General features: G+C 43.8%; 1 protein-coding gene across 1 annotated transcript; it reads right to left on the minus strand.

Moving 5' to 3' along the window:
• Positions 1-60: 60 nt before the first annotated feature.
• lmbr1 (limb development membrane protein 1) lies at positions 61-27,940 on the minus strand. The gene is made up of 17 exons (XM_079291859.1): positions 27,780-27,940; positions 24,889-24,961; positions 23,645-23,684; positions 22,584-22,723; positions 21,958-22,061; positions 15,408-15,534; positions 14,963-15,031; positions 14,756-14,820; positions 14,419-14,491; positions 11,009-11,098; positions 9,933-10,009; positions 9,462-9,539; positions 6,101-6,174; positions 5,738-5,828; positions 5,101-5,167; positions 3,165-3,326; positions 61-2,623 (listed from the first exon to the last, which is right to left on the minus strand). Exons 1-17 carry the CDS (start codon positions 27,840-27,842, stop codon positions 2,538-2,540), a joined length of 1,479 nt encoding a protein of 492 aa, XP_079147985.1. The 5' UTR covers positions 27,843-27,940; the 3' UTR covers positions 61-2,537.
• Positions 27,941-27,973: the final 33 nt, after the last annotated feature.

A 27,973-nucleotide genomic window follows, 5' to 3' on the forward strand; every position in this document is an offset into this window, starting at 1 on the left:
ATGTTTATTTGCAAACACACAAACATGAAAAATAACTAAACATACATTTAGCAAACTGAGAAATCTTAAAAAAATACATTCACAAAAACATGTACCAAAAATTACATGCAGCGACCAACTGACATACAGAAAACAAAGCTGCTTCACTTACAGGCCAACTCTCAACTTTTGAAACCCCACACACACACACACAACAGAGATGTACTGTAAAGGCAACCAAAAACAGCTTGCTTGAACAGAAAATGTCTGTTCTTTTTGCAACGTTTTTATGAGGGGAGTGACGCTTCACTGCGAGGTCCCGCAGAGCCAAGTGTTACCAAAGTCTGCAGCTGAGTGGACGTATGCACAGCCGTGAGGGAACTGGGAAACATCCAACTCAAGCCACATAGTGAATGTAGTTCATCCAGATCAAGTCATACATTTACTTTAACTTTCACTAATTCATCCAACATTTAAAGTGATATTTGGCTAATTTATAGTATCATCCCTTTGGTCCATGTTGATTATTCACAGTATCCAATGAAATGGCACACAACATACTAGAACATCGACCAAATGTTTCTGCCAGTTAAGAATTAGCTTTGGGTTTGGGATGGTAGGAGCTGTATACGTCACCATTTACAAAACATTCTCGCTTCAAGTTGGTTATTTGAGAAGAGGACTTCACCGTGAGTTTCATCATTGAGAGTTGCAACATTTTCTTTAAATCCAGTCATTGTGACTGAGCAACCACCAATGGTAGACAGCGTTGATGTAAAACATTCCCTGTCCTGAGAAACAAGTTTCAAATGCATATTCCATTTCTTTAATTCCTTTTCTTTTGTCATCGTGTCACCATGAAAACACGTGACATCTACACCGCCGTAGAGATAACATCATTGGCTCACTCAACCCTATCCTAGCAACTGCTTAACTTTTATGGGTTCTGAATGAGTCTCAAAATGAAGCTTCTCACTAGATAAGAGCTACTGTGAAAACATTCATGGCCAAAAGCAATGTGTACATTATATCCAGCTGGCTCGAGACTACGAACTCTGTGGGGTACAGGCGCTCACAGTGGGACTGTCTCGAGACAAACGATGTACTTGTACACATACGTACGTGTACATTAACAAACACGGAACAAGAAACAACCTTAACTTGAAGCCTGCGAGATGCTTGTCGTATAAGGCATTTAAGGTGGTTCTGGAGACAAAGAACGTCACAGTTCAGAACAGTGTGCAGCAATACAACTACATGTAAATTGAGCCTGAGTCACCAAGTCTTTCTACCGGCTGCAAAGTTGCACATTTCCACTCATGCGTTCTGTATGTGAAGACTGTTGCAGGCTTGCATTAGATTTAGGTGTTCATAAAAAAAAAAAATACAACAAAATACAGATTGCTGAGTGAGTCAGGAGCCTAATATTTACATCCAAATAATGCAAAAGAGGTATGAAATATATGTACATGTAAATACAACATTTACAAAAATGACAAACTATTTGACAAATTTTTCTGTGCCCGGTGAATTCAAATTTTTATATTTTGGGGAGGGGGGGGGGGTGTGAGCAAAATGTGATTATTTTTTTCATGTACATAATAAAATTCTGTGAAATACAACCACAGGCTCAGCTCCGAATGCACCGAAGCATTCTGCTCTTTGGAACCGAAGTGGATGCAACTCCCGTGTAGTTTCCCATTTGTAGAGTAGCTCGAGTCTAATCTAGACCACCTAAATAAAGCTCTTACCCTACTTCATACGAACGAATGACATCATCAATAAAGTTAAAGCGCACTTCAGTAAAGCCAAATAAAGAGACGAATGAGGCCCGTCGGTAGTGACGGTGCCAATGCATATAATGTGAGTTGTACTGATGCCGTGCAGTTCCAATGTATTGGATGTGATGCGTGAATAAGTGACTTCTTTCATGCTTCACAAAGCACATTTTGATATTTTCACATTTTGAGCTTTAAAAAAATAAAAAAATAAGAATAAATTGACACCTTACCATGCCTGCATCAGTTCACATAAGACCAATGATTAGAGACACCAAATACCATGTACGTACTGACATCCAAAAATGACTAATTGGATAGCGGGGGTCTATTTCCTAAACTGGGTTCAGAGGAGGAACCCGTTGCCCTTTCGTTGGATGTAAGACATTGTTTGACCTGCTTCGCCGTCTTGCTTTTGTCTAGTGCAGTGGCGAGGAGGTCGTAGGAGGAAAACAGGGAGCAGTGGTGGGGAGGTGGAACGCCCTGAAGCAATAGATAGGTGGTTTAAAGTCACAGTCGCGGTTGAGGTCACTGCAGTGACGCCAGTCTATTTCACTCCTCGGTCTCATCCCTGGCTCTGTCCCGGCTCTCATCCCAGACGCAGAGGATGGAATGTCACAAAGCTAAATTGCTCTCAGCCTCCATTTGCAGCATCCGTCAGACACTGCCCGGGTTTATTAAGTTCCTTCCAATCCCTTTTACCTTTCAGTAGTCAGGCAGTACTGTCGAACTCTCCCTTTGTCTGTGCTAAGGTGTGTGTGTGCTGATCTATTGTCCCTTTCACAGAGTTTTCTGATGCCCGTTGGCCGAGAGCTTTCCAGATTCAGGGTCCGTGGGGCTGTTTGACAGTTGCAATTTATCCAGACCTGGGCAGGGGGAGATAAGGGAGAGAAATCTCATTAAAAAGCCTCAGACTTTCACTTAGACAGAGGTATTGATGTGCTTTTTTCCCCCCCTCAGTGCCTCTGTCTGACATTTTCTAACCCTATCCCACCCCGTGTATCAAACATCCAGGGCCTGTCGCCACAAGCCTCTGAGACTAGCCCCATCCTCTGTCATATGTCAGTCCCGCAGCACATTGGATCTAGCTGCAATTTCCTCCATTTTGTCACTCAAGGTTGTGCCGTCTAGAAAAGAAAAAAAAGACAGAAAGAAACGCTTTCTCCCTCGAAAGCCGCAGAGAAGGTTGGTGCCGTCAGTGTGTCGGACGCAACCTTCACTGGTACAAAACTGGGATGAAATAGAGTACTCAAAGTCTTTATATTCTGCAGAACATCCAGCATATCAAAGGCAGACATTGCAGGACAATGACATGTGGTGCAGTCTGGCTTTATTTTGTTACAGTATATTGAAAAGGTGCTGGTTAGAAACCCTCAGGACACACGAAAAATAAGTAGGTGACTTTACCCAAGGCCTTTAGAAGCTCTTCCCGTACTGCCGAGGTGAATTTTCTCACGAGACAGAGTGTTGTCACGACCGCAAACAGCAGGTTGTACGAAAGAACAATGTAAAAGTTTCCCAGCCAATTAAATCTCCCGAAGTCGCCCAGGAGATCAAACCTGGTGATACCTGCACAGAGAGACGAGTCAAAAAACTGGGATGGAAAAAGCAAGTCGACAACCAAAACATTACATTTCCTCCGAATTACTATTTAGATTTGACTTTCTGTATTGAGTTTTAATATGGAGGTGTGATGACTAACAAGCATATCTTATTCAAGAGACAGAAACAAACCCACAGACAGCCACTGATCCACTGCCCTGTTATGCTTCTTTTCATCACTTGACTGTATTGTAAGGACTGTTCCCTGTGGACTATGAAAGGATGGGTGACTAAGTATAGCAGCAAAGGTGCTACGCAGGTACGCGTCATCTCTCTCTCAGGACCTTCAGACGGAGACAAAGCAGCGGTTTCTCCTGCAGGCTCGTCTTACTGCAGCTCCACCAATTTCAAACCATCTGTCACAACCGATCGCATGCTGCATGGAACGCCATCAACACCCTATTGTTTTCCTGCTTATCCATTTTGGCCTGCCAATCCACAAGGCGAGGCCAGCTGTGCCATCCAACAATAAAGTAGTGTACATAATTAAGCTTCCGATAACCTGATGTGTACATGCATGTTAAATCCATGCACCACAGCCAGTTTCTATTTCAGTATGCAGAAATTAGACTCAGATGTAGCCCACTGGAGAGGCCGGAGTCTTTATACATTCTACTTCTCCTGTAACATCTTCACAGCCTCTGTCGTCAATTAGATTGGGCAATCGATTCAGTGTCTGGAGGGATTTATTTACAGCCGCAGTTTGCAAGCATCAAGGAATTTAACAAAATTGCCTGTGAAGAGACGAGGAGCGAGACGAGGGAGACCCGAGTCGATGCAGCTCGCCACTGTGGTTTGGCTACATCCCGTTCTAATGCCAAAGGTTGTGATCTTGGTTTGGGGTTAAAGAGATGCTCGGCAATAATCCAAAATCCAGTGGAAAAAATTCCATTGCCGCTTTGTCGAGGGAACCCGTACGATGCTAATTTACGGCAGCAGTCTATTCCAAAAAATAATAAAAAGGTCCTCCATTCTGCAAACCTGGACTAAAGATAAGAGGAGTTTGTTCAACAACCAATATGGTGCAAACACTGTGTTGTGGTACAGTTCCCCGTCTCTTATACAGTGAGTGCATATTTCCCACACTGACCTGCACAAAAACAGCTCATCGAGACACAAAACCCTTTATTTTGTCTCTTAACATTTCACTTCGTCAAACTCAACTCTCCGAGACTTTTTCTTCTTAAGCTGGGAGGCCTTTTCTCTTCAACTCTGTCTCATGCATTTATTTCTTTTAATCTATTCAGCGTCACAAAGCAGAACCTGTTGATATTTTGTAAAGCTCCCAATGAGTCACTGTATGCTCGCTCCGTCCCGGTTTCCCACTCTGTTGGTCTCTCACACACACACACACAGAGTAGTGCTATTTGAACAGCTGTGCTCTGCACTCTGCATGTTTATTAGTGCCATTGTGACGGTGCTACCCCTGTCATTTTTACCCCTTCACCCTGCACTCTTTTCTAATGTCACTATGGGAAACTATAGGAGAATTCAACTTGCTAACCTTAATGGTCTGCTGTTTGTGGCACTATCTGAAAACAGTAGTGGGGGGGGGGGCATTTACTCTCTGGTTGTTAGTAGCGAGGTAGTTATGACATCTCCGACAATTCAGTTCAACCTACATTTTAGGTTTGATATTTAGGGAAATAGTGGAATTAGATGAGATCGATTTCACAGTATGAATACAGCCAGCAGCTGGTTAGCTTAGCTTAATATAAAGACTTAAAACAGAGGGACTCACCGAGAGTTCTGGACATCACCGGCAGGGCTGAACTCAGGACCAAAATGGAGACGCAGCAACCAATGATCTACAAAATCAACACGTAATCAAACTTAAGATGGTTCCAGCATGTAACGTACAGTTAGACGTGTGAGGAGAAAGCAGCCATTGCACCAACAGTTTCAGCTATGACGTGCCCACACACATGCACACATCACTTGGTGTTAAATTGGTTCCACATATTGTACAATTAGAACCTCTGAAGTTGCTCATTACCAGGTTTTCTCTGTTGTCCTTTCAAGCCCTTTCACTGGCGTGTCATGGCTAGTTAACAAGCCTCACCACTCCCAAACTCATTACCAAGTGAATAGGTGCCAAACAGAGCCTGCCTGCCCCCCCCCCCGAAAAACCCCAACTCTCCCTGTGATGTACAAGAAAGGGGCTTGCACTTTGCCAGTGTTTGCGCAACCCACAAACAAATATTGGACAGATCAACTAAAGCCATTGAGGGGGCCCTGAGGAGAACGTGAGTGAGAGAGAAGGGAAATAGATGAAACACAGGGGGTCCCAAACACATCAGCACCTTAGGAGCGATCTCGGCACCCTTGCCCCCACTTCACCCCTCACCCCCCCCCCCGGCCTCCCATCCCATCTTTACCGTTGTCATGGTTGTGTCATCGTTCCTGGGAGTGAGTCCCTCAAAGACTCGCAGGCTGTAGAAGCCAACGACAGAGGACACCATCAAGTAGCTGTTGAGCAAATCAATCAAGGACCAAAAACACTTCTCCGCTGGTAGCGAAGCCGCTTCATTGAGTCGCCCTCTTAAGTATTCCTAATCTGCACCTTTTCAGCTACGATAAAAGGTGACGAAACAGCACAACATGTCTTCCGGAAGGTGTCCGGCTGAACTATGTCCTGGGTAAACAAAGCTGGCTTGACAATGTTGCTCTTGGCCATGGAGCATGCTACTTTGGCCACAAACAATGGAGGGAGGGGGGAGGGGGGGTCACTTAAAGGATACAACATGAGGATGATCTCCAGCACCGCCTGAGCCAAGCCAAACGTGGACAGAGAGGTGTTCCCAATGCCTCGGTCCTGGAAGATGAAGAGACAGACAGAAGACGGGGTTACTCAGTGCCCTCAAACACCAATCTCAAATACACACATCACAAATAAAAACACAAAATGGGAAACGACGGCACTGCAGGCCGTTGCAGACACATACACACACACACACGTAATTACAGAAATCCTGCAAAGTAAGTGTGCGGTGCATGAAGAATTTACCCACTTGAGAAGGACAGAATCAAATTGGCTAAGTAATGAATGGAACAAGATGAAAGAGGCTCTTTTCAAATCACTGTCGATCACACAATATGTGAACAGGTGTTCAAACAAAAAACAGCACATTTCTTACGGTAAGAAGAGTGTACAGGCTGAAAGCAAGCCAAAAACATGAAAACAACAAAACAAATACTTTGGCAACACGAGGCTCCCCCCCCCCCCCTTTCAACACCTAAAGGCCTTTTGAAACTGGAGCAGGAAAAAGGCACATCTACATATTATGCACATACCAAGCATCTGTCTAGTCTAATGGTAAATATTTTTGCATTTGTTGAACTTGGCACCGGGGTTAATCCTCCAGGGGATCAGTGTGGGACACCTACAGTGCTACGCATCATGTCGACTAGTGGCAATTGACCATAGATTGCTCACTTTCATACAAAAAAAAAAAATAATCACGGATCTAAGTTAAAAGAGTTCCTAAAACTGTATGCTGCATTTTTAGATCTTGTAGATACTCATTTAGATATGAAGTATATATGATTACAACTGTGCAATATATTCCCAAACGCTTAATAGTCCAAAATACTACCACGCTGTCCTTGTCATGTGTACATAGCAGGATATATTCAATATGCAGTTTATTTGAATAGCAATGCAATTCAAATGCAGCACCTTTCCACACCAACGCATGACATCAATGTACGGTGCTCATATACATTATTTACTATTCTTGCAATACCAATACATATTACAGTTGCATAGTAGATGTTGAGAGTATGGTCCTAGATTGAGTTTATTATTCATGTTTTTGTTGTATTTCATTTATTTTTCTACCCACCTTGATTGTCCTTATCTTGATTTGTTTTGTAAAAAAGAGCCTGAAGAGAAAAGGAAAGCCTAGCAGGTTGTTTCATGCCTTTTTATGAAACTGTCATCCCTTAGCTTACTGCAGAGCCATGGTGCAGTGCTCTCTCTCTCTCTCCCTCTTACACAGGGAATTAGCAGACAGCATCTGATGTAATTTATTAATGGAGGGAGGGTGGGCATGCATTAAGATTGTGTGTGCACTCGCAATATGCGTGTATGCCCGCGCTTAGGACAGCTAGCGTTCACAGTACGCCTCCTTTCAACTATTACTTATTTTCGAGAGAGAGAGAGAGAGAGAGATCGATCTGAAATGGTTCGGATATGTAAGTCTGAACCACCAGCAGCAAATGCATGTGTTCTAAACTGAGCTCTCCATGTGATCAACACCGTCAGCACTTACTTTTGTTTGTTTTTAGTTGGAGGCGACGGCTTTGACCAAGAGACTGACATTATTTGACAGTTTGACAGTCTGTTGAGAGAATAACCTGCTCAATAGACATGAAGGGATGACATGATTCAAATTAGAGGGCACATTCGTATTTATCCTTAATCAATTATACCATAAATTATATACTACAATCTATTTCTTATATTCAAACCCATTTTCCAATTTTGGAAACTCCTAAAGTGGACCATACTATTTCCCAACCTTGACGTTGGTCTCACTCCTAACATTGCAGTGGCTCGCGTCCTCCTATGATTAGTTTTAAATTAGTTATAAGGTGTGATGATGTTGAGATAGCAACTAAAATGGAATTGAACCCTTAATCTGACCTTAAAGGTGCTATCATGCACGTTTGTGTGTGTTCACATAGGCACAACTTTAATGAGGTGAAAGTTGGAGTCCAGTTCCAGATAATTGTCCATTTTACTAAATATAGTGTCAAGAGCTGTGGCTACCAAAGAGGAGGGCCCGCAATAACTCCTTTATTGGTCCCTCTTAGTGCTTGTTCATCATGCTGTAAAACAGCTCCAGTTCCCCCCCCCCCCCCGTGTTGTTTCTACAGCATCTCTGCTCCTCATCTCCATCCACCTGTTTCTCCTCCCTGCTCGTTCTCTCTTCCTAGCTCCTCATCATCCTTCTCCACCTCCATCCTCTGCTCCGTAAAGCCAATTGGGGCACAGTGCTCAGTATGCCGAGGACTATGGCGGGATGCTTAGTAGGAAGGGGAAGACAAACATTGACAGGGCACTTCCATTGTGCTCTCCCCCCAAAACAATCAGCGCATCGGGGGCCTCATTTGACTTTCCCACAGTCTCTTTACTCCGACAGTTCCTCCTTCCGTCCTCGAACCAGCCGCTCTCTCCTTTATGTCCCTTTCTCTCCTCTGTCCTTATCTCCTTCTAGACAGTGTGCGGGTAACTACGCGGCAGAGAGCTGGAGGGCAGGGTTAACGGGGTGGAGAGATGGATATCATATCAGTATCGATTGTTTTGGAGGACGAGACCTCCCCCCCCCCTCCACCACCCCTCGTAGTGCTGTGAGCTCATCAGAGGTGTGGCATCCATCCAACTCAACAAACGCAAAAACCATTTAGTGGGGCCACACTGTCAGGGAGGACAGCTTCAAGCTGCATGACAAGTGTAATTTGGGGGATTTTCTGTGATGCGTCATGCCAAAGAAAACATCTCTGTTCAATAAAATAATTGGAATGTCGAGGGCAGCTCTGTCAGTTGCCCGCGAGACGCAAAATTAAATGAGGGAGAAATAGGATACATTATGTTGCCCCCTCTCAGACAAGAATGCAACCACAGACGCACACACATACAAGCACATGCACGCACGCCTCTCTGTCACTGCAGATGAGACGAGATAAGGGGAGCTTAAAACACATCGCATGTTAGGCGGAGATGAAAATCTCTCAGAGCCACGCTGCCGCACAGTGAGAGCCCTTCACCTGGCCCTGTCTGCCTTTGCAGGAGGGAGGAGAAGCAGCCTTTTCACCCAACTGTGGACTGGAGACACGTAGCGGGCTCATTGAATCTGCACGCTGCTGTGAAATGACTTTCAATGAGCTTCCAAAACAAAACCAGAGGCACAAGGTGCAAGCCTGATTAACATCTGGTCGGGCCTTTTCTTCCAACAAGCATCTGAGCATATCCGGAATTTGATTTATGTCCCCGCCGGGAGCATGGCAGGTCTGATAGGCTTCTGCAGTTTACATTCTGGGCGTGTGTGTGTGTGTGGGGAGTAAAAACGTACTTAGGTTAGGTTACAGTAAGCTTACCGTGGATCCCTTGGGCATGGCAGTCTCATCCACTAGCAGGTAGAGGATATTAAATGCCACCATAAGAACTGAGATTGTCTGCAGACAGAGAGGAAGATAGATTTGTTTACACGTGGTGGAATTATAAAAGTATCCGGCATCATGATATAATTCAATAGCGGTGGCCGTGCTGATCCGTAAGTATGATCATGCGTAATAACCATCTTGTGATTGTAAAATGCGGCAACATTAAGCTACTCAAAACCTGAACAAAGTGGGGATGTTTGATGCCATGAAGACGGCATAACAAGTATTCCCACACAGCATCGTCTTAAACAGCTATTAAACAAAAGTAGTTTCCACACCCAGACTCTGGGTGTTAAGAGGATAGGATTTGAGGTACAGGGTGTTAGTCCCATTGGCCTCCAGCCAGGCTGTATACGCTATGAGTAAACAGTTTGGGCTTCATGATAGGTCAGTCACAGCACTCACCGTTCCTGCGAGCAGGATCAGCATCACTATGGGATACAACAAGTTCTTCTCCCAACCCGACGCTTTCTTTCTTCTCTCTGAGTGGAAGTGAGAGCCAAAATGTGAGGTCATTAGTCTATATTATGTAGAAGCAACTCCTTTAATTGCAAGATTCAGAGATACAAACCACTTTCCAACTGCTGGTTAATTAATATGTTCATCAAAGACGAGTAATGAAACCTCGAGCCCTCTGGCTGTATTTACAGGGTTTGGTAAAACATATCGTGAGTGTGTGTAGCAAACACAATCTCACCTCTCATCGCAACCCCCCCCCAGGTAATATACATTTCACAACCTTAACAAAAATGATGCTCTTCCTTATCATTGCCTTAATTAGTGGCAACAATCATAAATCCTGGATAAAAAGAAATGCAACCAAATTAATTCTGTGATTTATATTTTGGTCAGAATGCGCCTCAGTCTTCTCAGCCGGATGAAACATTTCAAGTTCATATCTTCCTCTTATTTCAACAGCTCATCAGTCATGTTTGTAGACACTGCTGACAGCTTGTAGACCCCATGCACTATATCTTCTATTATGGACATCCACAGTACCAAACAATGTGTATCCGACTGCTCTCTAGTCCTTGCCATATTGACTTTCTTTCTCTATTTCCAACATTGTTAGTCCTCCTTATTCTCAAAGTGCACCCACCCTGCCTGCCCGAGAAGTTTGCCAAGTGCACTTTATATGCACCATCCTTTTAAATTAATGACATCACTAAAAGGCTTGCTACAATATAAAGTTTGCATCTTGTCCAATATCCTAAGTGCCTTTGTGCTCTCTCCTCCCCCCCCCCCCCCCCCCCCACCCACCCACACCCCAAAAGACTCAGGCCTCATTTATAATATCCTAAAATGGATGGGAAATTATCAAGCAGTTCTGGTCCATGTCCAAATTAAGAAATGAAGGCAGACGGGGAGAAAGCGGCTGCCTGTCAGCAATATGTAAAAAGCTTACTTCTTGGCATATATCTCCATGGCAATTCAAGGTCTTCAGAGAAAATACATCAGTCCTGCATAATACAAATACTTACCCAATTTATTCCTCTGATTTCTAATATTGTCCAGTTCTTTGTTGAGCTGCTGAGTAGAGCTCCCTCGGAAATAAGTGTTTGAGGGCGATCCTGCCGAAACACACAACCATTAGAATTGACTTACAATTTGTCGCATGATCAGATGTCGTTGCGATCACTTTTAATATGTAGCCAATTTACTGAATCGATTAAACATTAAGTTTAGAAAATGTAAAAGATTTATGAAACAGAGTTCTGAGAGTCTTGTTTTGTCTGTCCGACAGTCCGAAACAAAGTTATTCACTTTAAAATGATACAAAAACTACTCAAGAAGCTATTCATTCGGTTGGAAAACAGTATTTTCAGGCATTTCTCACACACCGACTCCATCACCTTACATCATGGTGACTTCACGATGTCTTTGTCTTATGGTATTTGACTTGTATTTTATTAAGAAATCCCATCAAAACAAGTAATCCTGCCCTGAACACAACAACGTGATCTCAAACAAGTCATAATCATTTCTTGTGTCAGGAGCTGTCTAGCACATGCCACAACAGGTTTAGTGGGCTGGAGAAGACAGCAAGGGATTCTCCAGGAAAACCACAAGGCCGGCTCATTTAAGGCTAATTTATCTATTTCACTCTGTTTCCCTTCCAACTTCTGCGCACTAGCGTAGAGGCCCCTAGGAGCCAAAGTGGAAGAGTATCCATTTGCATCCCCCGAGGTGATTGGCAGATCAAGACCAATTAGTTCAGCGTTACACCATTACTAGCGTGCAATAAAAAATACCATCTTTCATCTTTGTTACAAGAGTGAAGGACCAATCACTTTGATCAAACCTTTTTCTTCCCTGTTATTACGACACGCCCTGTCTGGATGGGTCTAAGTGGGCAGAAGATGAGCAGAGAGACTGAACCCGTTGTCTGTGCCCTCGCAGATACCTGTCCCAGGATCTAAGCAGGGGAAAGTTTGAACCCTCCAAGCAAATGCAGTCACAACACAACAGGAAATGTCACGGACAGTTCAACAGCTTTTTTTTTTCTTCTTTCCCTCCAGAGATGAAGTGAACACTCTGCCTCGGGGTAGTGAAATAATCTATCACATTCGTGCATAACATATCCAAACATGGCCTTACCCGTCACCCAGGAATGGATAAATCATTGATCAAATGAACAGTAGCTTCTTGATAGCTTTGGGGAAAAAAACCAGCAGATCGAACTGAAGACAAAGAACAATATCACTTGAATTTCAACTGCGCTAACTTCAATGACATCATTCTAGACTGGAGTTAAATATATCCTTCTCCTTCTGCTGGCAGCATCAAGTACGAGACTGAGTTACAGCGAGGCAGAGATGCTGAGCGAGGGCTTCTGGCAGCCAGGAAGGCCCGGAGTAATTCAACGAATCCTCTCCAACCTTCAGCACAGTCGAAAGATTACGTCATCCACACATATGCTAAACACCATGCTGAGACAACAGAGGCACCGGCAAGGTCATTGTGCCGCATAGCATCTGGACCGTTAGTCTGCTATCAGCAGATCAGGGTCTTGAGAGGCCAGCGTGGACAAGTGTGCATGTCACACTGCCTGTACTGCAGTATATTGGTCTACTCTGGTTACCAGACAATATCTGCTCAGCGGATAACCCATTGGAATCAGAAACACAATGGATATTTAATTAGATATGATTCATAGGCATTAGGTGGAAGCTACATTTGCACCTAATGCCGGGAATCTTCCCTGCTTCCCTAAGCAGGGAAGATTAATCTCAAAGATACTTTTAGATTCATATTCAGGAGACGAGGCCAGGTGTTCACACTGTTCCCTGATTCAAACTTAACACCTGTGCGTTTCCTTTTTCAAGCATTTTGCTAACTTATTTTGTCTGGGATATCTATAACTTATTTAAACATGAGCCTGAATACATTTAAAAGCGGTAAAGAAGGGCTGCGACATTGTGCAAGTAAATTGCAAAACCTGGTTTCTCGTAAGTAAAGCGCTATCTGATAGTTCTAGGTGCATGCCTCTAAACATTATGCACATTGGGTTCATCATACCCTTGACAAGAAGAACAGACGCACATGTCCAATCAGCCAACTTAAGCCATGAAACCTCTGAACTGTAAGACTCACAGTATCAACAACGTCATTACAAATGGGCAATTACATACAGAGAGCGGACAACAAAAAGGCCCAGACGTGTAAATAAACACCGATGCATCGACTGATGTGGCTCAACAGTCCACATCTGCAAACACAAACTGGGTCAGAGGATCTGTTAAGAGGAGCGGGACGCAGAGCGGACACAGGTGAAGCAAGACGACAACACCGCTCGCCTCTGGAGTGTGTCCTGTGAACTGTGCCTGAACTGTAGTCGCTCTCAGCAGATCAAAGGGACACCAGTCCAGCCTTCAGGTCCACCCATGTGTGAGCGTGAACGCTGAGCATCTACATACAGCTTAAGAACATTCACCTCAACATTCTTCTTTGCCTCCAACTCCCACCTTTTTAAAAACAGGCAAAAGTGCATCGCAGCTTGGCCTCGGCGCACACAAAAAGATGTCGACCGCAGTTGTTTGTTTCTTTTGCCTCACAGAGACTTGTTAAGTTCAAACAGTGTTGGAGGCGATAAGGAACAGATTACAATTATTCTTCAGTTAGTTCAAAGCAGTGCAGCGTTGGAATGAGCTCGGAGGAACCATACGCATTGGTGGCAGTCTATGGAGTTGGCCGGTGTGGCATTCGAAAACATGCGTTATCAGGGAGGGATCTCGCGTACCTCCATGGATTGAAAGGACGCTCGTCCTCTTCATTTACTCGCATCTGTACACTTGGTTGCACGCTTGAGTTAATATTAAAGTCGGTTTTGGAACTTGGCCCAAATACTTCCTGCTTTTTGAGATTGTTCAACGTCAAACAAGGAATTTGGGAACACCGAGGGTTGGACATGAAAAGGAAATGCAGGCTAAATAAAAATAATCTCCACCATCCTTTAACTCTTTAAACTATCCTTTTGTGCCCGAGAACAGCACTGAGCAGTCTCTTTAATGTCCACAGGACCCGGCCAAACGTTCTTGTAAAAGATTTAATTCCCATCCCATTACTCAGACCACCATTAGTCCTAAATGAGGCAATAATTTCACGAGTGTCTTAAATGGATCCTTAAAAACTTCCTTAAAAACATAAAATATGGTCCTTGCCATGTGGCTGCTTTGCCCTTTAGCAGAAAGTTATGAGAGTAAGACAGCGGTGGGGAAAGGCCGCTGTAGTGTGTGTGGATTTTTTTTTTTTTTGCCAGTGTCTGTTCATGTCTGTGTGGCTGAATTTTCAATGCTAATTGATTCCAGTGTGGTGCGCTCCATCACACCCAATAGGGCAGTCAACCCCTCCCCTCCCCTATAATGTGCCAACACGTCTCCCACAGACATACCGTTTAATCTCCTCTGAAGGGCTTCCTCCTGCAAATGGATGCAGTAAATCTGCTCATCCAGGTCCTCCAGGATCTGAAGGGAGGGGAGCAGAGGAGGAAGAGATGAAATGGGTTATAATTAGGCCCAAAGTGGGACCGGAGAGATGGCAGATGGGAGGATGAGTTGGTGATGTATTTGTAGTCCTCTGCTGCGCATGTAAATGGTCGACTGAAACAGACGGTGGCTTCAAGTCCGAGCGTTCAAGTTCAACTCTGTGGTCTTTCAGCAACAAAAATAACTGCGAGCTGTAAATTTGTACTGACAAAAACCATTTACAGAACAAACATGATTCCTTACTGTTGGCTTCACTAGTAACTGGCCCATGATGGTGAACATCCTGGACAATCCCACAGGAGTGCACACTACACATGAGACAGAAAACAGCGGGATCAGCGTGCTCCTTCAACCACAATAAGGGGAAACCCTTAAGCAATATTAAATTGATGGTAGCTCAACGTCAACAATTATATTTTAGTGTGTATAAGAAGAAATGAAGTGGCTTACTGAGTAAAAGCAGTCCTCCCATCAGAGATATACAGGAGTAGAGGTATGGTAGGTAAAACTCCCAAAGATCTACAGAAAAAATACATTTAATAAAAATATAGAACGACAGGAAAGAATAGTTCAACATCTAAGGAAATGCACAAAATATAGTTCCATCTTACATTTGTATTTGTGAAGAGATTAAACAAGATGTGTTCATTTGTGTGCTTTAAAAGGGAATTTGTTTTTCTTTGGAGAAAGCCAAGCTAAATCAATTCCAGTATTTATGCTAAGCTAAGCTAACCAACTCGCGGTTCAAGCTTCATAGTTAATGCACAGACATCAATCTCATCCAACGGTCTGCCAGAAGCGACAAAAAACAATTTACCAAATTGTTGAACTATTCGTTACAAATACTACAAAACACTTAGAAGCAACAATGTCACGGAATCCTTTAACAACGTACCGTAGAGTGATTCCATACTGGCTGCATCATTGTCGGTGAGCGCTGATGCCACCCACACGATGCCCAGGATGAGCAAAGCCAGCAGGAAGAGCATCACAAAGGTCTCTAGAATACGCGCCTTAATGCCCTGACAGAAAAAAGTGCAGAGGAAAAAAAAAAATACAGAAATGTAATTGGAAATGGCCAATACGATTGGAATCAGTATCACAATAAACACCATGATTTAATATCAACATAAATCTAAAAACACACTGAGCTGGGAGGCGGTATTGCCTACATAAAAAAAATTTTAAACACAAAACAAGATTCATTTTACGAGACATCTCCCTCCTCCCACGCTCATATTAAACACCACCATCTCCATTCACAGCACACAAACACGACATAAACGCTCCCACGGACTCCTGTGTAAAACAGCTCTTTTATACACACATATTGCGGTCTATAAAGTGGGTCTAACAGGGGCTGGTGGTGGCGGAGGTGAAATTAAAAAGAGTAAGAGGGGGGGGGGGGGGGGGGGGGGGTGCTGTAAGGAGCATGAAGCCTGGCTGGGTCAGCTACTGTCTGCGATCAAGAGCAGGCCTCCCATCTGGGGCCGATTAGGAGCTCCCTTAGCACCACGGTCGTGTCCCGGGCCGCGCAGACGAGAGGCTTTTGGGGTAATTTGGGTTTTCCGGGTCACACACTGCTGAGTGGTTAATAAAGTCCTCCTCTACCTGTTCACACAGCTCCCCCCCCCCCCCCCCCCCTGCTGGAGAGCCGAGCCGTCTATGCCTGTAAGATAGATGGGCGTTCTCATACATGTGTCAGGTAGGCTACCAGGCACGGGATAACAAGGGCTCTCTGCTTCTGGAGCGCTGCTTAAATTGGGCACATATGAGCAATTTGTTACCAGCTAACATAATGGCTGTGCGGTTGCTGTTCAGTATTTGCCAACAGGTACATGAAGGGGGTCTCTCTTTGAAAGTATCCCCCGTTAATCAAGTCGCTTTATAGAGTGGAAATGGTTTCAATTCTGCAGATTAAATTAGACAAGGCTTTTTTTGTTTTGTTTTTACAACACAGTTCATGATTGTTAACCGAACCACCTGTCCTTTAGCATTTACATTACGATTCAGGTCACCGTTTAATAGCCTTATTCTCTCCCGTGCAACCTCTAATTGAGTCCCTTTCAACTCACTCTTGAAATCTTATCTCTTTTACAAGCACTGTTCCAAAAAAAAAAAAAAACTGCAGCATTAATGGGTCCCAGACATATTTGGTACATTTATTGTCAAGACATTATCACTGACCCACCCCGTCAACACTTTGGACAGTGATGTAGGGAATTAAGCTTATTCTCAGACTCCCATACATCGTCAGTGGTGAAAATGCCCCGTAGCATCCTTTAGCTATTACTGAGCAATCACTCGCCTCGCGCCTCCTCTTGCGTGGTATTCTGGAAAAGCCTCAGTGTAGAATTTTCTAGCACAACATAAGAGGAAAGTGGGTAGGGTCTGGAGTGCCCCAGTGTGGCCAAGGTGGACACTGCAGCCACTGACAGGTAATGGTAAGAGGGTGTAATTGGGCCTTATGGAGTCTGTAGTCAGCACGAAAAAAAACAAAATGCATTATGAGTAAATATAAATCATGAATAGATACATCGCAGTAATAACTTACGGGAACGATATCCGCATAACTTCTGTTTTGCTGTACAATAAATTCCCCACTCAATGCAGATCAATACACTAAGAACAGGAATACCACAACACACACAAATACGACATTCTGCTGACTGCCTCGTGCTCCTTTGCAGACACTCGGGCGCTCGTGCGTTCGCCGCAATCAAGACTCTCACAGCACAGCTCAACTGGCCAACGAGGAGAACGCTCAACGCCGGCCAGAGGAGGGAGTGAGGAAGAGATGGAGAGAACAGAGGGAGACTGATGGAGGAGGAGAAGGAGTCGACGTCTGAGCGCATCTCAATCCCTGGAGGTAAGAGAGGTGAGAGAGGAATGCTTTCAGGGACTTCAGCCACGTCCCACACGCGCTCTCTTAAGGATGCATCAGGACAAGCAGATGCCGCAGGCAGGACGTGCGTCCGCTCAAGCGCACCAGTCCACCTTAACAAGCCGCCCATGCCATGCTGAAGGTGTATTCCCTTCAGATAGGTCGCTCAATCATTTATGAGACTCAAATCATTACCCATTCAGATCATTTAGGGCAAAGGCAATGCTTGTCACCTCCCTTACTATCATCCCCGGCTCCTGCCTCGCTGGAGGAGCCATCCACTGTGTCAGATGTGATGTGACAGTGAACTGCGAGCCCAGATTGGTATCATTGATCCATGCACATGCATGACACTGCACCCCGAAAGTTCCTTACCTCTCCTTGCAAGGGAGAACATTAAGTCCTTTGTTCCTCATCAAATAGGAAAGCAAGGCTTTAAAAAACTATGGTATAAAAATAGAAAAATGCAACTCAGCTATCATCACTGATCAAAGATGAAACTGTCAACTGGTGAGGGAAGAGAGGAAAAAAAAAAAAGACCTGTGCCTTGGCATCCGGAGCGCCCGCTGAAAGTTTCTATTCTTGCCATTCTAAATGTGTGACATCTAAATATAGCAGCTCTGAAATATTCAGCATCCCCTGATCCTCACACCGACATCGAGTGAGGGGCTGCTTAACTGCAGCTGTGCTCCAACAAGAAAGGAGAGACTTCCAAGAAATGCGTGTAGTGGCCAGAGATAAAATAAAATTAAAATAAACGCTTCACATGCAGTACCAAAGAAAACATGCATGAATTCACATACGCACACGCAGACAGACGCACATGACCAGCAAGGTAAATAAACCAACAAAGCCACAGAGGGCCTGGAAACAGTTCACCAGCTGTATCGCCCTGCTTGTGCTGCAGAAGAACTAAAGCACAATCTGCCACGTCTTCTTCTTCTTCTGGAAGTTAAATGCCAGTGTGCAATAGTGAACGAGCGTAAGAGAGAGTGAGAGACAATACTCGGGAAGATGCAGGGTTGTGTTGGATGTTATGAGGGAGAGGGGGGGGGGGGGGAGAGAAATGGGACAAAGAACGAGAGTTAGGTGGTGCAGGAGCTTCCGAGTTGCCACCATCAATCCTTAGCAGGTCAGCAGGCGGTGGCAGAGATCATCCTGCCGACCATCCTTCTGCTCACTGTCAGGGGCGTGTGGAACAAGGGCCAAGAGTGTAATACGTGACGGAGGGGGCAGGGTCCTTTTTTGTTTTTTGCTCCCCAGCAAAAGGACTGCCCTCTCTGCTAAAGACATGCCAGATGCCCAGGGACCTTATTAGTGTATCCTTCAACCAGTCGGCCACGGCGCAATGACCGTGTCAAAGACAGAAAGCAGAGGAGAGGGACACTCGCCTGTAAAGCTGCACAACGGACTTCTAAAGACTCGTAATAAGACTTCTTAATAAAGCAGCAATGACACGCGAGCATGGAAAATGATCGGCATCACGTCGTATCGTTCAAACCAGTGGGGGGAGGGGGATTTAAAAAAAGAGAAAGAAAACATTGTTGTGAATGTTCATGATTTTGGGGATGTGAATTAAAGCGCCTGTTTCCCTGCTGCTGAGGAGTCAGAAAACAGAAGTACAGGTTTTATTTGACATGCTACAGTGTTACTGAAAGGTGTCAGACTGACAAGTCTTCAAAGAATAAACGACTGTACCCTGGCTTTTTCTATAGGTAAAAGGATAGGACCAAGCAGACCTCATCGCCGATCAACATTATCCTTAAAGTCACGTAAATGAGTAGTAATTCAGTCTCCACGTACGATGGACGATGTCTCGCTTTAAAATCAAGAAAAATGGCAAAAGAATCCATTGAGCTTCAGAAACATATCACTTAGAAAAACTGAGTCACGAGAGGAAGGGGGGGGGGGGGGAATCCTGGGTAACTTGCTTGTTCTTTTTTTTTTTTAATTCCCAGCTCCTACTAATATGTTGCCGCGGTAACGAACATTGTAACAGGCAGCTTTAGGGAGACATTGTGACCTTAAAGGAAGGTATGTAAACACCACTTTATATTCTCCGACGGGCCCTGCCCGAGAGAAGGCCTGGGAAAAATGTCTGCATGTGCAGGAGATTTGAAATAAATATCCAGGCCCCCATTGTGGAGCGCCAACAAAGAGGAGTATCTTAGTAACACCACGCGGGTTTGCTCGGCGAGACGTTTTCTCCCCTCCTCTCTCCCCCTCTCCTCCTCTCCCTCCACAATAAACACACTTCTCATCATTGGCGGGTTGGGGCTTAGGATGAGATTGATGAGGAGTTTCTTTAACTACCAGATGAAACCTGTTGGCCCTTTGCTAGGTCAGTCAGGGGGTCAGACTCGTTCCAACTCGTTTCAGGATCAAACACATTTCAATACTTTGCGTAAAAAAAAGACTATTCACTGCAAAGCATACTCTATAATGTTTCTTAAATAAATAAAATAAAACCTTCCTTATGAAGTTACAATAAATGGCTCAGGCTGTGCCGCTGAATACATATTTTTTTTCAAGCAAGGAGGTAACAAACATCTGAGCATTAGTGCTCAGAGAATAAGATGAGACCGCACTGGAAATAGACCAGCAAGTTGTCATCGGCAAAACTTTTTTTAATACCTTGATCTAATTGTTTTTGAGTAAATATAGCTCCAAGATATCACACTCGCCGTGTGTAATTACTGAGCCAACTTAAGTCTCTTGATATAAATAGAACAAAGGCTGGTGCTGATGTCTTCACAGTCTTTGTCAGAACACGCTGATTATCTCTGTAATGATGACAGCGGTGGCTCTCATCATTACAATGCCATCTACTGGTGGTGCAGAGACAGAAATGCTTCATTAAGCCTCAGAACAATGCACACTACCTCAGAATACTACGACAGATACAGCATGCTATATATCGGTTTCTAACGCATCATCAGAACCAATGAACATGAAGTACACGAGGACCTTCTGTGGCCTCGGTGATGCAGCTCTTCAGCAGTAAAGCGGGAGACATTTTACAGCAGCAAATAAAGCGAGATCATGACATCCGACACCAAGAACCTCAGTTGCTCTGATTCATCCACAATTTGGACAATTTGTGAAACTATTAATCTCTCAGGTGACAGAGCCTCTAAAGAGCTGAACAGTAAAAAAAAAAAGGAAGAAGAAACATCCACATTTCCATTCTGGTGGGGTCTTTTAGCACATCGTCAAAAGTAAACAAAGCCACATGAAAAGACCGACTTAACACGTTGGTAGTAAAATTCATCATTCACTTCATTTCCGCAGTCAAAAGGACCTCGCAGTGCCATGACATTGGCCCAGGAGGTTAAAACACCACATAAAACCTGATGACAATGTGGTCTAATGCCGTTATTGGGGTGAGGGATAATATCGCATTATAAAAACTCAGACCCGAGTTTTAAATTCCTCTTGCTGTCGGCCGCATGATTTACTCTGCGGGCAGTTTAGTTTTTTGTAAGTGGCACCTCCACCCCTTCCATAACACACACACACACACACGGAAGTGCAGCTCAACATAGAACAGTGCTTCCTCGAAGCACATTTATGGAAGATCAGTAGCAAGAAACAGTCTTGCTGAAATGAAAAAGAACAAAAACGTGAAAGAGGCCCTCGTCCTGCTTCCTACACATCAGGTCCCGCCGTCCACTCAAGAAATCCAACCGAAACAAATTAGTGGGCCGAGGAAGAAAAGCGCTGGTGATACACGACCGTACAGACTAATTTTTATGTGCTTTTGCCGGGAGGGACATAAACCAGAGAGGTTTCAAACTGTGACACAGGATAGAGGTGCATTAAAAGTAAAGGTTCTATTGTGCCGTCATGTTGCTGCCACTTTATGGACTTTTGGAACATGAGCCCCCAGCCTCTTTTTTCTATTGGGGGGGGGGGGGGGGGGGCAAATCAATTAAAGGAGGAAGTTCGCTTGTGCCTCACAACTCGATTATTAGCCTGTCCTTTTGAAGTTTTATTTTGGGGGGGCTGGGGAGGGGGTGTGAGACAAGGAATCAGGCTTTAAATCAGCGGGGCCGATGCAGCAGTGTTGAAGCGTTTGCAGCCGATGGCCTCGTTGGGAGGGTTTGTCAGGATGTGGCGCTGGGTGAAGTCCAGATTCAGACTTTCATGGTTAATGAACCATCTGCGGTGGCAGTTACAGTCAGTGGCGTGAGTCAGGGAGAGGGCACGGACAAGGCACCTGCTGCTGCTGCTGCTGCTGCTCTCTGGCTGTTAAGAGAGAGCCCGCTGCATGCAGCAGAGCATAGAAATAAACCAACAGGGTTCCACGTTTTCATCATCAAAGTTTCACATTTTTCTTACGAGGCTTCGTTTTTAAATCGTTGCAGATTGTCTTGTTTTCAATGAATCACTTCAGCTACAGTGTCACAGAATCTTTTGATAATTATTTCTCAGGATTTTTTAAAGTTCCAGACTTTGGAAGCTCAGCAAAGTGTCGAACCCATTTACCATTTCTTGTTTGTTTTTTTGACACAATCAAAACGATGCAGAGAAATTCTGCTGCAAACTTAGGGCAATGTACCTTTTTAGATCCCGCGAATCCCTCAGACTCCAGGAAGAAATAGGCAAAGGGCATCAGGACGAAGAGGCAGAGGTTGGAGAACAGTGACACCAGGTTCCACAGACCTGCAGAAACCCAACACATGACAGTGTACACATACAGGTAATTCACAAATGATGTACGTATGACTGTTTCAGGCTCGGCGAGGTTACATGAACAGGTTGTTGCCATCATTTTGGGAGCTTTCCCTTGAATATTAATAGTTGTGAGGAGAGGTGCCAAAACAGGTTTTATCTGGTCAGCCTCGTTGTGTCTAAGTCATGGACTCTAATGCCCCCTGGTGGCTGTTGCAGCACCCAACAGCCTTATAGACGGGTTAACAATGGGACATAAAGATGTCAATTGATCGGATATGTGGGGACATGGCCTCACTTTTAAATCTCGCATGGTTGGAAACTGGCTGACACATGTAAAATTTGCACATCATGCTAATCAACACTTCCATTGATTCTGACATTAATGTAAAAAAGATCATCATGATTCAAATCAATGTTATTCCAAATATGTTAGAAGATAGAATATTATCGGAGCAAGAACGGGAGAGAAAACTAGTTAGTCTAATTAAACATGGTATGAGATCTACTGACCGTGGATGAGGGAGCCATTGAGCCACTGAATGTAGTAGTTTTTGGGGAACGAGAGGAGGATCTCGTTACTGATGATCGAGAAAGGCAGCAGGAAGACGGCACCACCAGACACTGCCAGGGTGAAGGTGCACAAGTACAATCTGTGAATGGAATCAAACACAAACAAGTGTTAGGACTATACAAGATAACAAACACAAGTAGACTCACAACATGGTAAGAACATCTTTATAGATTATAGTAGCTCTGTTTCTGCAGCCTGCGTTTTCTAGGAGGTTCAGAGGCTGCCGGTCTCAGGGGAGTGACCATCTGCTCAGTGGTCCTCAGTTGGGCAGCTCACAGTCCCCCCCCCCCCACTTCCCCATATCACCAAAAGAGCTCATTAACTGAAATGCTTTCCATCGTTTAGCTGGGCCCTTAGGTGCTACTTTGCGTCGCTGGAACCAAACATGCAGGATGTTTGTGGCTACAACAGGCACCCTGGGGTGTGACGTCTGCTGCTACTCTAAACCGAGCGATATGTGACACTTGGCACCACAGCTCTGGCTAATGACATCAACTGTACTGAGGTTTTGAGGTAGTCGGTGAATTAATGCAATGCTTTTTCAATTTCTGTTAATGGCTATTTTCAGTGTTGATTAAAATCGGATCATTTCTAGATTAATCGATTAATTGTTTTGGTTGTTTGTTGAAAAACGCTCATCACAACTCGTCTTCAAATGCCTTTTTTTAAATCACAAGATATTGACCTCGCTGGGATATAAAGTAGAGAAAAGCTTCACTGTCGTTGCTAGAAAACAAGACGTAAATGATGACTCCATCATGAAAGCAGGTGCAGATTTAGCTTCTGTTAATCTCGTAATCAATTCATTGTTTCAGCTCAAATTAGCAACATTGAATTCAAATATTTCTTTACTCAAATAGTTGACGAACTTTCTAAACATATATTTGCTTTCTTGAGATGTGATTTATAATTCCTAAAATAAATATCTAGTTAAAAGCTAGTTGCCACCATTTCTAAAATACATTGTTCTAAAAAGCAGAATGAACTCTGGTTTACTCACGATATTCTATTGACAACAGCATCTTCATCCTCGTGGTCGTCTATGAAGGAAACCAAAACGCTTCAGTCACAACACTTTTGAGCTGTATCAGCTGCACACTTCATACATCACATCTTACTTCAAACAGTAGAACACAGCATGTATCTGTGGAAGCAGAGTTAAACATCTGATATTTTCACTTCCCTATCGGCCGATACAAACATGCATTAGTGTAGTTTTCATTCAAAACAGCCCAAACATTTGAAACATGCCTAACTTAAAGGACCTTTAATGTTATTTCTCTCCATGCATCTGTGATTGTTTCCAAAACAATGTAAACAACATCATCAGACGTGCTCCTATTCCTTGAAAACATTTTTTACTAAAACTAAATAGAAATTGTGAAATGTTTAAATTTCATAGCAGAAACAGCGAACTGGTCCCCTCCCATCATCAGTCTAGTTATCAACTGCACCCTTGGTAGACATAGTGTGCTAAAAATGATCTCATAATCATCTCAATATGCGAGACAGTCGATGAGAAAGTAGTGCATGCAATGCCGCTTTATATTTTACAAAGGATGAGGCTCCAAACCCGCTGGTGTCAGGAGAAGAGCAGCCTAGATTTCTACTGTACACAACTCCAGAAGGGATTTCTGGTGCAAAGTGGTCTACTTTCCAAATGAGACAAGGGAAGCCTCGGTGACCTGGACATATGAAATGTGGCCTGGGAAAACGGGATACGGGTCATAATGTTTTCTCCTTCATAACTAGGTCTCATTTTGTATTTCCAGTCATTCCTCCCTGCTGTAGATCAAACGTGCCACAGATGTTACAGAGGAACAAAACATATCCTTCCGTTAGAGGTCCCTTGAGTCGCCATTGTTGCTTTTGTCACTAACCTGCTGCGTCACACTTATTATTACGTGACCAATTGTCTTCATCTTGCCGCCAGCCCTTAAAGCTCTTCTGGGCGGATTCAGTCCACACTGATAAAGAGCTGCCCTGTGGTAGATTACTCTACACGCATGGGTGTGGTGTCTCACGCAAACACATAAATCCTTCCTGGAAATGACTTCCCTTCAGTCAAAACACACACAATGAAGGGCTCTGTCTGTGAGCAGCTACAGCACAACCAGACTGTGAACATGGGTCCCCCACGGACGCATTCCTGCCGCGTAAGTGTTACAGTTTGATGCTTTAAGACGGTGAAATCAGACAGATTTCTGTTCCCACGGAGTGAGAGCGCATATTTGACACACTTACCGCTCTTCCTCTTGTATCTAGTGATGATGAAGTAGGACACAATGTAGAGGACCGCAAACAGGAGGAAGCAAATCTGAAACGACAACATAAGAATCTTGGTTTAAGGATTTTCTTGGTCTGTCGATGAGTCAGCACGAAGTCATTAGCAAGCAGTTATTGACAGGTCACCCAGCAGATTCTCCACTTCCTGTGACTGTGTCCCATATTATGGACTATGGTATTGTTATGCTACACTGCAACTTATGGTTATCAACTCATCAACTGATTATTTTGTAGAGTAAACTATAAAAGTTTCTTGAGCACATGGTGATGTACTTAACTAATTAGTTTTGAGGGAACAGTCCAATAGTTTATGGTTGTTTTGGTTTGTTTTTAAGAGATTGTTTGTGGAGAGATTTCATTTCTAGTCTCGCAAGCTCCAGAATACCGAGTGCATGCAGACTTGCTCAACCGATTCTGCCAATCTCCCCCCATGTTCTAATAATACTCACTAAGTATTTGTGCAGTATGTAAATGTACATGTTTGCTATTCAAAAATAGCGCTACATGTGGTTTAGGCCTGTTGAAGTGTGCAAATTCAGAAGAAAAAAGAAGTTATACCTTCCCCAGTATTACAGAAATCATTCACTACTAATGTAAAGCTCAACATGACCCATTTATTTGATCACAAAGAACAACAGGGAGTAATGCATCATTGTTTTCCAACATCAGACGTACATATCAGGCCAACCGTACATGCAAAGTGGTCCAGAAAGGACCAATGCATGGAATTTATTGGGTAACCGCAGCCTTCAAAACAAGCTGGATGGTCTTACAGAAGGATCCCATTACACATCGGCCCCTTCTACTGTGACAGTGACCTAACTAATGTTAGAAACTCCCACTCAGCACTTTGCACCGTGTCAACATTGGAGAACTCCCCAGCTGGTATTATGGAGGAGACTCAGCCAGACCGAGCGCATTCCAGACAGACATGAAAAAAATAAATGCTAAACATCCTCCGTCAATCTGGGAGGTATGCGGCGTTATACGACGTCCGGAGCAAAAGCTGTTTGGCTTATCACCTGCAGTCCCCTTCCAAATGAAAGACAGCTCATATATATGATACAAGTTACAGTGGCTCAAGTAAAACCATGTCCATGAAGGGGAAACCCCAGATAAACACAGAATCATGTGCATGGATCTGATAAACTGGCATAGACTCAATACAGTTTGGGAAGATATAATAAGTAACAAGACGGCCAACGCCACTACCACTAGTGAAGTTATCGCTCTAGTTTTCGCTGAACAAATACAGAGTAACACTTTAAGCAACGGAAAAGAAGCAAGTCATAACAGTTTGCACGCATCCCCAACCAATTTAGCAACAGTATTTCACACCTTTTTCCTCCATGAACTCAAGCTGGAGGTGACAGACAGTAATTACTAGTAGATACTAGTAGATAACCTGATTAACAGAGGTCGGCTGAAGAAACCTAAATACCAGGCCATGTATCATGGCATTAGCTGGGTGTATGAAATGTGTGTGGAAGAGACCATGGAAAGGAAGAGTAACAAGATGTTGTTAGCACACGTTATATTGTGTCCTAGTGGTTGTTCAGATTCAGCGATGTCACAACTTTACATTTTGTTCAACACAGTGCATCTCTGTTTCCACAAGCATGTGATAATGATGTTACCTCCTTGTTTGGAGGTGGTGGTGGAAAATGTAATGGAAATGTGGTGGAAATGTACTGACCGAAGCACAAGATAGTCTCACTGTATCCCGTGTTAACTTGATTTCTCAGAGTGAACCGGTTTGCTGTGCATTCTTCAATGTCAGAAACACTTTGCCACACTTCAGGTCTAATAGGAGCGTACCATCTTGTCCCTGAGTCATGTTTACCAACACGAAAGTTAACCAACAGTAACCTTGGCTTGCAAAATAAGCACGCGCCACAATAAATATAAGTTTACGCCTGCAGAAATCAATCCACAAGCTGACCCACATTAAGACGTCACGGTGCCATTACAGCATCGTGCAAAAGGCATCTTACGATAAGAATGTTGATACGGGATACTGAGAGAGATACTTAGGACAACATGTGCACGCTAAAGCTGAGCTGTTCAGCTTGTCTGATGGTGAAACATTTGATAGTTTGAAGCTATAAGTCTAGAGCAACAGCAAGTTTCATTGCATAACAATAGTTTATAAGTTATATTATCTATTGTCGCATGCAATTGCAGGTGGCCAGCACACAGAGGCATTAAGGACACCAAAAGTTAAGTTGCAGTGGTGAAACATTCGCCAGACATCTTCTTACATATAATATTACACTGCAAACTACTTCTTTCCTTAAACACAAACTAAAGTCTGTTACAATCATCCAATCAGATGAACTCATCAGAAATTAAGGACATTTACCTCAAAGGCCTCGACCTTAAATCATCACAACAAGAGATGAAACATGAAATGCATGTATTGATTAAACTATTGAGGGGGTATGCTTAAACCTACATCAAGCTCTCATACGTCCAGGTTGAATGAGGGAGATGTCCTCCAGTCCTCTCTCAGCCTGAATAATTGACGACTGGGACATTGTGTCCACGTCCCAAATAAAGATCTTGCAGGTTTATTTATAACAAGTCTGTCCCAATATCAATCAATACACCAGCGAAGTTAATACACTGATAATAAACTAGTTACTACTGCTCGCTAACGTTAGCTAACTTTAATTAGCGGGTTGTTTTTTAAATTTAATGCAGATTTGACTTATAATAAGACGTGTTTTGGGTGCGTCACAAAATTAACAGTTAAATTCTGACAGGTGAAGCTAACGTCAGCTACCGTTGAAGTCGCTGAGCGGTAGAGGACGTTGTTAGCCTGCTAGCCTCCACTAGCCGTTACTTACGATGTACTCTCGAACTTGGCTGTGGAAATGCTGCTCTCTGATAGTAACATCGTCTTCTTCCATTCTTCATATTGCAAATACAAAAAAAAGCTACAGATTCACAGCATGGTAGGTCGCGTGCAACTGGCACCACAGCGGCAACAACTGCCGGTGTCTTCTTCTTCTTCCCTCTGCAAATATATTGCCCCGACTGG

This window comes from Melanostigma gelatinosum, assembly GCF_949748355.1.
Source record: "Melanostigma gelatinosum genome assembly, chromosome: 20".
In the NCBI taxonomy this organism is placed as follows: Eukaryota; Metazoa; Chordata; class Actinopteri; order Perciformes; family Zoarcidae; genus Melanostigma; species Melanostigma gelatinosum.

Coding starts and splice junctions, on each gene's coding strand:
- lmbr1 (XM_079291859.1), bottom strand. CDS start 27,842: ATGGAAGAAGACGATGTTACTATCAGAGAGCAGCATTTCCACAGCCAA. Junction 24,962..27,779: donor GCCAAGTTCGAGAGTACATC/GTAAGTAACGGC, acceptor TTGTCGTTTCAG/ATTTGCTTCCTCCTGTTTGC. Junction 2,624..3,164: donor AGAGCTTCTAAAGGCCTTGG/GTAAAGTCACCT, acceptor CCCCCTGCCCAG/GTCTGGATAAATTGCAACTG.